Consider the following 12040-nt stretch of genomic DNA (forward strand, 5'->3'; position numbering starts at 1 on the left):
CTTGCTCGAGGTTGCCCTGGGGCCAATGGGCCCTAAGCAAATCGAGGAAGAGATGGACCTCGCATAGGGGCCAATGATCCCCAAGCAACTCGAGGAAGAGATGGACCTCGCTCGAGGTTACCCATAAGCCCCAAGCTCGAGTTGAATTCTGTCAAACCTAAGGAGTCTGAGGAGACTGGTCTTGGGAAGCTAGTGATTTTGGGCCTGTTGTGAGGCCCAATCTTAATACTGGCCATTTCAGGCAGTCTATATAAGGAGATGCAAGTACTTTATTTGGTCTCATTGTGTGTTATGAAATTCTTGAGACTTTGTTCTTTCCTTTTATACGATCTCGAGAGTTATGAAGGTTGATATATAGCCACGCTTCGAGTCAGGGGAGAATCTCGAGAGCCCTCTAACCAAGGTACGATCTTACTCTTTCGCTTCTTTGTTTGACTTTTTAATGGACCTTTCAGGATGGGGCCCCCTATTAAAGGATACCGGGGTACATCATCTAGCTCGGGGACCCCTCTTCCTTCGCTTGAACCATTGTTCGATGGGATATTAGTAGGTGGTGTTCCCGTGGTGTTTGCGGACTTCGAATGCCCCGATCCCTCTCAGGTGCTCGATGCCCTACCGTACTCGAGTGACGGTGTTTCTATAATTTCTGACCGCGAGGGGGGGGGGGGAAGAGTTAACAAACCCACACTCTGTCACCATTGCTCGACCCTGGGCCATTAGGAGTTACTTAGATGATCTTCTCGACAACCAGGTTGTTCGAGTGATGGAGGGGAGCAGGGAGGGCAACTCGCTTACTGCGAGCACGAGCGGCAGGGATGAAGAGACTGTGACTCTGCCTCGAGGAATAGCACACTTCCATCTTCGAGGTCCCTTTATGGATTTTCTGACGGAGAACCTTTGATTCCTCGAAAGCTCCTACTGGATTAAGCACCCTTTTGCCCTATACATACCGGAACCCACGAAGAATGTTTGCACCCCTCCGACGGGTTGCATAGCCCTTTATAAGGCTTATCTTAAGCTGGGACTAAGGTTTCCGTTAGACCCTTTAGTGGAGGTGCTTTCCTCATACGGCCTGACTCTTTGCCAAGGTATGCCCAATAGCATAGGCTCGATGGTGGGCTTCTTGGCCATCTGCAACATGATGGGTAGGGATGGCAATTAGGCTGGGCGGATGCGGAGGATGGTACCCTTACACCCGCACCCGCATAAAATTTTCATCCCCATCCCCGCTCTACTACCCATTGCGGGGGAAGATTCCATCCCCATCCCCACCCACCACCCATTGCGGAGGGAAATTCTAGACCCACCCACGTCGTACCCGTGTTATACCCACTTCATCCTCGCAAAAAATCCACCAAAAAATCTGCCATAAGCCCATTACAATTGTCTACTTCACAAAATCACAATATAATATAGTAAAAAAAAAGTTAAAATACATTAATGAAGGCAAATGTTCTATGACATATTAAAGGTGTCTTCAAATACATTATAAAATGTCATCAAATATGTCAGTCAATCAAGGCAAGATGTTCCAGTTGTTTCTGCATCACGTTCATCTTCCACTCTTCCATTAATTTAGAATACTCCAATTCTTTCAATTCACCTTCAATATAAGAACATTAATTAGTAACCATTAGTAATAAGTAAGCATATATATTCAATACATAAAAATAATATAATGAAATAATTTTACCTTTAATGTCAGCTCATATCCAATTTTGAGTACACATCAAAGCTTCTACGGTTTTCGGTAGAAGACGACTACGATAAGGACTTAGAACACGTCTACTTGCGCTAAATGCATATTCTGATGGGACAGTATAAACAGGAATGTTAAAAATATCCATTGCTATTCTTTGAAGAATTGGATATGAGTTTCCGTTAGTCTTCCACCAATTAAGAATATCAAAATCAGCAACAAGTGGTACATTAGGGTCTCCCAAATACTTCTCCAAATCTGATTTGTTATTTATTTGGCTTTGATCTTGCTCCAAATATTCTACAAATTCTTGCATTAAAACATCCCTACTCACTCCACTAGTACTAACAAATATACGGTTACTAGAACCTTGGAATCTCCCATTCCCCGACCCGTATTCATCCACCAATTGCTTGAGAAGATCTTGAATTTCGTTTACTTCTCTATCAACCTCAAGACCATTATATAATTTTGCAAAATGAAAACGAATAAGAGCCGTTTCATATCTAGGGTCAAGTATAGTGTTGCAACTCCCAACAAACTATTGACACCAGCCTAATATTTGTTATACTTTTCAAGCATTACTTCTGCCAATTTTCTCGCATAATCTTAAGGGGATGAAAGCCAATTATTTAAAGCATACCGAAGGACACAAACTTTAGGAAATTAAATATTGGCCATTGGATATTTTGATGCAGAAAAGTCAAGGGTAATAGTACTAAACACTTCCAGCTATTCACAAATTTTCTCAACCTTAATCCAATCTTCACAAATTGGTGGGTTCTTATAGAGATTATCTCGAGCACCCAAGACAACAAAAACTTCTCTATAATCAATAGCAACGGAAAGCATTTCATAAGTAGAGTTCCAATGAGTCTTACAATCAAGTACCAATTTCCTTTTACATTCAGGAGCTATTTGCTTAACTAAGGTCTTGACATTTTCTTTTTATACAAATTTTTGTATGGTCCTTCAAATGAGTAGTTCCCGTTCTTCGTCCACCAACAAGTTGCTTCAAACAATAGTTACACTCAGCCTTAATAACATCCTCCAGTCTCTTCCTTGTGAAATCAGACCATGCTTTTGATGTGTGTCTAGAGGTCATTGGTAAAATGGAAGGATCATGTGATTCAATTTCAATTGGACTTTCGTCATCATCCACGGTAATTGGAGTACAGCTAGCCGAAGTCGATTTTTTTGAGGATTTGGGAGTAGACACGTTTTCATCATTTGAAGCCATTCTCACTAATACTCACAATAATTATCCCTCTATTCAACATAATGTATTAGGAAAAAAAATTCTACAGATGAATGTTAAAACCCAAAAGCAATAAGACTTAAGATACATACTCAATATTAACCAACTAAACCTAACTTGTATCACTCATAGAATTTTATAGATTACATTAGAACTTCACAACAGGAAACAAACTTAAACAACGCTAACATACAGGAATCAAAGTAGACTGAGATTGAACAAAATTCATTGCACATTTTCGAAATTTTAAACATAGATTGTACAATTGAAGTGCAAATTCCATACACTGAAATTTACGTAATTGAAGCAGAAGCACTTGTTTTTTCTTGGTATTGAACTGCGAAAGTTGACTAGGGAGAAATGTAGATGTAATTTGTCTGCTTATGTAGAAATGATGACCAAGCACTTGTTTTTTCTTTGTTTTGTTAACTAACATTGCAGCACAAATGCTATTCACAATTTGGTCAACTTTCTATTGCCTCCTACTTCCTAGAGGCTAGAATACCAACTTTTTTTACATACTCATTTTAAAGATGATCAGGGATTCGCTAGAATGAGAAATGCGAATATAAAAAAGTCAATCATAAGCTAGTGAATCACAAGTTTATGATTTGGAATAATAAGTGGGAATTTGAAATAAATACAAAAGTAACGTCACAGGTTTATAATTATCTTTCGCATATTCTAGCGAATGCCTTATAATCACTGTCATCAAATTCAGACATTTAAGCAACCCAAAATGTAAGAACCATGTTATTTAATTTACGCAAGAACAAGTCATATCATCAATGTTATGTCAAATGAAGAGGAAGGCGAGTATTTCAATGACCATCAAAGTTCAATTAGTGATACCACTAAGCAGGCGAGCAATTCATCGACCAAAAACTAAGCATCGAGCACCGAACAGTTTTATAATGGCTGAGAGAAGAGGAAGTCACAGTTGATAATGGCTGAGACTTTGAGAGAAGAGGGAGTGTTGACTGGCTGCAGACTGTAGTCCTAAAACCCTAAAACTTTCAAACTCGAGACTTCTTAAGTCTTTATAGTTTACTCTTTAGACAGATTGGTTTGGGGGCGCTTTAGTCTTCTGATGGCTAAAACTCAAATCCAATGCCCATATATTTTTTTGACAGATTTATAATATGCAAAATAAAATTATAAGTAACATATGTATATAAATACTAATATAATTTTAATAATAAATATGCAGTGCGGGAAAGAGGCGGGCGTGGATGTGGCGGGGCGGGCGTGGATAGGGCGGGCCGGGCGTGGATAGGGCGGGCCGGGCGTGGATGGGGCGGGTATTACATAAAATCCACACCCGCTCCACCACCCATTGCGGGTACAATTTTTATCCCCATCCCCGCCCCATCACTGCCAAACCTAGATCTGTTGCGGTTCTTGTTAAAAACCGCATCAATATGTCTGGTCAAACGTCAACTTTTTTTTAAAAAATTTATTCCGTTGAAACCATATTGTTGCGGTTTCTGTCGAGAATCACAGCAATATGGTTATTTTATATTTTATCTTTTCTGTTAACGTGATATATTGCTGTGTACGGGTAACACCACAACAATATCACCGCAACAATAAGCATCTATTCTACTAGTGCACCATATGCTTTAGTCATGTGCATTGGACTTCATGGATGGTGCGATGCAAATCTTCTTGCCATTCATTTGCTTTGAGTATTTATGTTAGACTTTGATTAAAGTCCGACTCAAATCGTCTGCGCGAGACCATTTGCGTTAGTTCCTTTGGCATGCGACGCAAATAAAAACACGCAAATTGTTTATTTTGTACTAGTGAATGTTTCAACTTTTTCTATGGCTAGTCGTGTCACTAATTTCATTAGAGACTGGACTGGTTCTCAAGATACTGTAAGAAAACTTCTTATTCCTTCCAATTTTATTATTAAGCCCTGGTTCCTGCGTTCTTCTTCTAAGATCTCTTCCTGGTCTCCTACCCAGCCCCAGGTTGTATTGGTTAATTTTGATGGTTCCAAAAGAAATGATGGTAGCACAACCCTTGGTTTTGTTATTCGAGATCACAAGGGCAATGTGGTGTTTGTAGGGGCACATTCTCTTAGTGCGGAGTTGTCTATCCTACAGGTTGAGGCTTGGGCGGCTAGCGAAGCGGTTTGATATGCCAAAAGTCTGAATCTGAATAGGATCATCGTTGAAGGAGATAATAGTCAAGTTATTAATGCTCTTTCCAATGTTGGTAATGTGCCTTGGTATATTGATTCGATTGTTGTTGATGCAGGAAAAGAGGCGATGAGTTTCTTGGGGATTTGCTTTCGTCATATTGGTAGAGATGATAACATAGCAGCGAATTTTATGGCGTCAAATGGGCATCATTATAACTCTCCTACTATTTTCTTTCCTCCATATGATGTCGCTTTTTCCTTGTAGGTCCAAAAAGACATTTTAGATTGGCCTTCGCGCTAGAGGGTTTGGTTTAGTTTTTCCTTTTCTTGGTAAAAAAAAGTGATAAATAGTGTAGCGGCCCACATCTTGATTCAATTGTAGGATGTGGGATTTGAACCTAGCTTGCACGCATAATTTATCATTGTATCGAGTATTCTCACTCACTTACAATTACGTAAATGGGAATGTTGTGCTTCATATTTTTTCTCAAAACCTTTTAGGGGTCAGGCCTAGGCCTTCCCTTTAAAAGGTCTGCCCTGAGCAAATAAGTGGTAAAGATAATATCTTTTTAATCAAGAGATTATTAGTTCACATCTTAGCATGTTTCTAACATATAGTTTCAATTTGCTTCATAAACCAAAATGTAACAAATTTAAAGACAAATTAAAACGCAATGGAGAGGAGGCCACGTGGACAGAGTTCCATATATTAAACAATTTAAGTAGTATTTGGACCTGGGCATTGCCATGGGTTGATATTGTTTTTCAAATTTGTTATGCATTTTTTTCCATTCCATGAAAATATATTAAGGAAAACTCAACATTTAAAAGGTACAAATATAATTATATGGACATTAAGGCATGAATAAAAGTTGGTTGAGATTGTGTTATGTATAATAGCAAGAGGTTACGGGTTCAAATCTTGTTGTAAGCTAATTTTACTTTTATTAATTGACATGACTTGTGTATACGTTGGACAATTCTAATGAAATAATAGAAGTGGCACGTGGTGTCCATGTATACATTGTCGCGCACGCCTTTCAATATGTTTGTATAGGCATGAAGATAACATAAACAAATTCGTAACAAATAGATAATACACGAACATGTTGTATTGTTTACTAATAGAATCCCAACTCTAACTGTATTATATACAGGGGCGGATCTAGGGGGTGGCCTACCCTGGCCACGGCCCACCCCATGATCCAAACAAAATACAAATAACCTTTGTTGAGGAAATTAAGCAGATATCTTGCATAGCCCAGTTGGTGCAAGGGATATAAGAAGTTAAGTGAAGAGTGGGGTTCGAATCCTTGTAAATTGTAGTATGTGATTCGGTTTGTCTTTTTTGTCATTTCTTTCTACTGTATGTGTTTGGTCTTTGTTTTTTTATACTTACCATGTTTCACAATATCTTGCTTATAATTTGAAATTCACATTGATAATATTATTATTTATATAATATTGAGCAATGTTTCTTAATAAATTGAATTAAAAAAATATTCAACACCCTTTGTGATACCCTTTTTTGTTTATATACTTGCTTTACATTTCTCTTTATATTCTTAGTCGTTACGATTTAATTGTAAAATTTAAATAATAAAAATTAGAATAAATACTATCTTTGTTCTAAAGTGTTTTTTGCACTTCTTTTTTTTTCATCTGTCTAATAAGGCTATTTACACTTGCATTTACTCACTATCTCCCCTCCCATTTGCCTTTGGGAAGAAGAGAATATTATTTAAATTAAAAATAAAGCAAGTATATATAGGATCTAAATGACATTTTTTAAGAAAATTAACGCTTTAATTAGGTTGGCCCACCCCACTTAAAAATCCTGGATCCGCCCCTGATTATATATATTATCTTTGCTAAAAAAATACAAAGGATATAACCCTATTACATTAATTAGGTTGGTTGACTTATAATTGTCCAAGATCGCTAATAGACAATATGTGCTTGGTTTACTCATAAAGCAATGACGTCATGTGTTTTTCTAGGACTGGCAGACGATGATTGTCATCATACGAGTACATAACTGGAATCATTCTAGCTAAATTTAGGAAAGCAGTTTTGAAATTTGATGAAAACGGCGAGTGAGAAAGACATTGTTCATTGAGGCGCTTCCATGCATCTGAAATCATCTCCACAACACATTCTCGTGCACTTTCATCCGAGCTCCCATGGTGCTCATTCATGTAGCAAGCTACAAATGACCCATCGTTCCCGTCTTGATTCTCATCCTATAAAACAAAATACGTACTGAGCTTTTGATATACTAGTCATGTACAATCCCTCCATTCCTATTTGGTATAGCTATGTTTGGTTTTTTTTACCATGTTCCATACATAATTTGATCATTAATTATTTAGTAATATAAGCCTGAAAAGTTCATAATATAAACATACACAATATAAATAACAAAATTTGACATAATATTATTTTTATTAGTGAATATATATTGTCAATGCTTGCAATATGTAGATATTGCATTTAAATTATGATGATGTATGAAGTATTATTTTGAAATGGACGTAAAAGTTGTTAATATTTCTTTAAAAAAATATAAAGTACAGATAAACGTTGCTCAATCAAAACGCAAAGATGTAAGTTTTGGGTGTATATTCAAATGTCTCACCTATCTATATTTGGGGTGTTATTATAATACTCTTTAATATGTTCGAAAAAAATTCCACCATGTTTAGATAAGTTTAGCAAAAATTAGGTCAAATACATACCTTTGCACTCCCTAAATCATCCCAAAGCCGAAGAATTGTACCCGTTGCAGATACGATTTCTGGATGGGCGTTCCACAAATGTCTGGCTTCACCCAAGAGGGAGAAAAGGGTAGCAAAAACAACGTAGACTCCAGAGCTAACTAATCCATTCTTCAAATACTCCTCAGTAGTCGGTAAGCGCTCATTAGCAAACCATCTTGCTTCCACCAAGAAAGCATTGCATAACTCCGACCACTACATAAAGAAAACATGTACAATATAATATCCATCTTTGATTTAATTCCGAGGCAAATTCTAGGATTTTTAAATACACAATATGCTTTCCTATTTTTCTAACAGCAAATATTTTAAAGTTCTGGATCGACTCATCTAGACATGATTGGACGGAATATATAATGACTTTACAAGAAAATAAGGTTATAGAGGAAAACACAACAATAAGTAGTTTTCTTTAAAGGGAAAAGCAGAGTAAAGATGGGTGAAGTGAAAACTTTAAAGGTGGTAAGAAATGGGGATGAAAATTTGGCATTCATTCTACTAGAAATGAAATTGTTATTTTTGAAAGAATTATTTTTCACTTTGAAATGTTGGAAATCCATTAGTCTTTTGTGTACTAAGTGAAAATAAATTTACCGTCAAAATAGGTCATTTTTCAAGTTAAGTCAAAATATATATTTATCCCTGTATAACACATAATCTAGTATAAGTCACCCATTTAGAGTAACAAATTACCCTTGCTTATAAATTACAAGTCATTACCCTCATGCAAGAATATATGATTATGTTCTACCATTTCCATATCACACAAAAAAAGAAGAAGAGAAATTTCACTGTATCCCAGCTAATCATCTTGCTGTCTTCCACACGTTATATGATAAACTCAAAACAACGATTCATGAACGTACCGCATTTTGTAGATATCCTTCGGGATTCCAACCATGATTAATGTAAACTTTTTTGCTCATCTCAGCTGTAGTGTCAAAGAGTGCCTTAAGACATATTTTCATGTAGTTTGGTAAGCCATTGATATCAGCATATTTCCATCTATTCACAGCTTCTGTGAATGGAATGAGATCCTCAAGTTTTCCATATACATCAAAGATATCATCAATGATATAAATAAACGATATCGCTTTTGTAAGTTCTACTCTCAGCTCTGCCATATCTGGACTTGGGAGAGCAACAAATGACCACATATGCCATTTTACAGGTTGGTTTCTTGCATGCTCCAACACCTCGGCCATGTCAAGTTCTTTCCACCATCTAAAATTTTAATTAATAATAAACAACACAAAATTACAAATTAATCAAAATATAATTCCAGTCTTTCCTTCTCATATTAATTGCATAGTTTGTTTTTTAGGCTCCTTAATAAACTACCTTCACTACAAATTTCTTTAATCGACTTTTGCTAATTTTAAATTATAAAAATTACTAAATTAACAATATTATACTTGTTTAACAAGAACTATAGTATCTCTTACATATTAGTGAAAACAAGTGAACAAATTTCTAAACCATTATTCTCGATGTCAAACTATTACAACTAATATGGAACTAAAAGAGTAAAACTTTTTCCAAAATATTTGGGGAAATTTCTTATGGAAGCTTACTTGGAAATTTGAGTTGTTTCACTTTGGAGGGTGATTTGGGCCTTGTTGATATCAATTCTTGCTAGATCTTGTATCTCCTTAATCCAATCTTGTGTGTCCAAGCAATCATGTAGGAAATTCAGCGAAGTTTCAAAGTTGGGTAATTCCTTCTTCACAGTAAGTCTTGGAAGACTTTTATGGTGTGGACTTATAAGTGTTTTATTAATTATTACTGCAACATTTTCATGAACGTTGCTCAAAGAACTCTTTAGAAGATTCCAAGTGAAATAAGCAGCTTCATCAAGTATTTCATCGCCTGGGATGTTCAGCTCAGATGCTTCAAAAAGACTCAATAACCCTTTGGTGTCTTTACATAGTTCTCGTTTAAACCTCCCATCTTCGTTCTTGAAGTTATCAAAAGTGTCTGTTTGCATAAAAACACTCTCAATGATTAGTGGATCACGGGAAAAAAAGACATAACAGTGGTGAAAAAAAAAGAAACTCTAAATTTTTGTAAATAGTCTTAGTCTACTCCTTTGTGATAGTTCATGAAGTTCAATCTATATATATGTGTTTGTTATATTTTCCTCCATCCTATAAATAGCGAGTATTGGGTACCTAATTGAGAGTATAGGTACACAAGATATACATAGACGAACAAAGAAAAGTTTGGTCGAACTATAGACTCTGGTGTATATAGATTTGATTTGTATTTCACGACCTTAATTTATAAGACTGAATTCTACTACAATGGGCATTCTGGAGGTGGAATCAAATTCCACTTACTATTCAGCCAAAAATATTTTTATAGTTTAATTATTTTAAATTCAGACAATACTCGCTAGCTATAATCCTCGTTATAGTTTCACTAAGTTCAAGTTGATGAACCCTTTTGTTTTTCGCTCTTTAACATCAATATTGCAAACAAAACATATATGATTGTATATATTGTTAGCTAACCTGCTTGCACATTGTATCCGGCTTGTCTGAGAAGCCGAAAGCGAAGAGCAACATCATGAAGGTTATGACCACTTTCTTCCACTTTACTCCATTTTCGCAATGCTGCATTGATATCTTCTTGAAAGTAATATTCAAGACCTAATCTTTGGATGGCATCAATCATAACCAACTCTTCGACTTGATATTCATCACATTCTTTTGGTTTGCTCGCCATTTTTTCCTTTATTTTCTTGACTAACTGCTGAAGTTGATAATCGAGCTGCAAATTGAAAATTAAACTTAAAAACTAGCTAATTACTTCAACAAGTTAAATTTTGTACTATTCAGATAATCCGCTTTGGCAACTAACTTAAATGTAAGAAGAACATATAGTCTTGTCTATTTTGTAATATTTCTTCAAAAGTTATGATCAAAATGCAAAAGATTATTGTTTGGCTGATGAGGTATGAGAAGTTAAACTCTAAATCGCCTATGGAACCAAACAAGCAACTTATACGATTTTCTGAGAAGAAAAACTTGTATTTTAGTTAATTAACCAAACAAATTCACAATCTTTCTGTATTCTATAAGAACTTTGACTTCCCATTACTTATAATCAGCCAAACAAATGACCAATATGCAGTAATAAAAATTAATATAGTTAAACTCATAATACTCAACTCGAAAGGGAACATGATGGGTAGGCTCAAAATATCGTTGCTTTACGGGGGCAGCTGTTCCCTTGAATGGTCCAGTTTCTTTTGTCTGAGTCATTTTGTTTGTGGCTGAAATGGGAGGTGAAATCTGTGCTGCAAAAATGACAATGAACTTTCACTTGCTCTATTTTTGGTTTGTAAAATTGCAAGGCAAAGACTATATATTTATAGGGATGAACTACTGATTTAAGTAGACAACTCCAAGATCAGATGACAACGTCTATTTTGTTGAAAATACTAAACACATGTAAATTATGCAACGTGTGGGTCCACACGCGACTGTGTACATGATTTTCGCCTTTTAGTACATCAATTTCTACAGCCTTTGAATTGTCAACTTTTTTAAACCTTAGATTAGTTTACTACTAAGATAGTATTATCGGTTGATTAGTTTAAAAGATAGGATTGTTGGACTCTATAGCATTGTATAAGTACTATCTTTCCATGATGAATGAAATTTCAGCCTTAACCTAATTATTTATTGTATTATATAAGTCAAGGGTGTAGGTATGGTGTTCTCCTTATAATTACTAGAATATCCTCTAATAATTTAAAACGTTTTCTTTACCTAAAAATTAAAAAATGAGGAACCAATGCAACTTGCAATGTGGAATAAGTAAAAAATAGAATATGCAATCACCATTAATAACTTGCCAAAAAAAAAATGACACAATAAATTTACGAAATGGATTAGAATCTTCAATAAAAATAGTTAGCAATATATATATCTTGACAACATAATATTTCGTATATACAAAGTTCAAACAATATGGTTTATTAACATTTACAATCGCTAGAGAGAGAAGTTTGTGGCTCTCTCTACAATTGAAAGTTCAAGTGAGTGTCCAATATTGCTGGAATTCGTTCCTCAGAGTATGATTGAAGGTGAATAAGAAGTCAGGCCCGGTCCTGAGGGGTGTTTGGAGGGGCGAGGGCCAAGGGCCTAAGC

At 35.7% G+C, this 12040-nt stretch overlaps 1 protein-coding gene across 1 annotated transcript; it reads right to left on the bottom strand.

The window, feature by feature from the left end:
* Positions 1-6984: 6984 nt before the first annotated feature.
* Positions 6985-11228, bottom strand: LOC104901071 ((3S,6E)-nerolidol synthase 1). The gene is made up of 6 exons (XM_010688618.4): positions 11057-11228; positions 10397-10655; positions 9458-9860; positions 8750-9107; positions 7845-8078; positions 6985-7349 (listed from the first exon to the last, which is right to left on the bottom strand). The coding sequence occupies exons 1-6, from the start codon at positions 11147-11149 to the stop codon at positions 7071-7073; spliced, it is 1626 nt and encodes a 541-aa protein (XP_010686920.2). The 5' UTR covers positions 11150-11228; the 3' UTR covers positions 6985-7070.
* Between the last annotated feature and the right edge of the window lie 812 nt (positions 11229-12040).

The sequence above is a fragment of the Beta vulgaris genome, chromosome 8 (genome assembly GCF_026745355.1).
Source record: "Beta vulgaris subsp. vulgaris cultivar EL10 chromosome 8, EL10.2, whole genome shotgun sequence".
In the NCBI taxonomy this organism is placed as follows: domain Eukaryota; kingdom Viridiplantae; phylum Streptophyta; class Magnoliopsida; order Caryophyllales; family Amaranthaceae; genus Beta; species Beta vulgaris.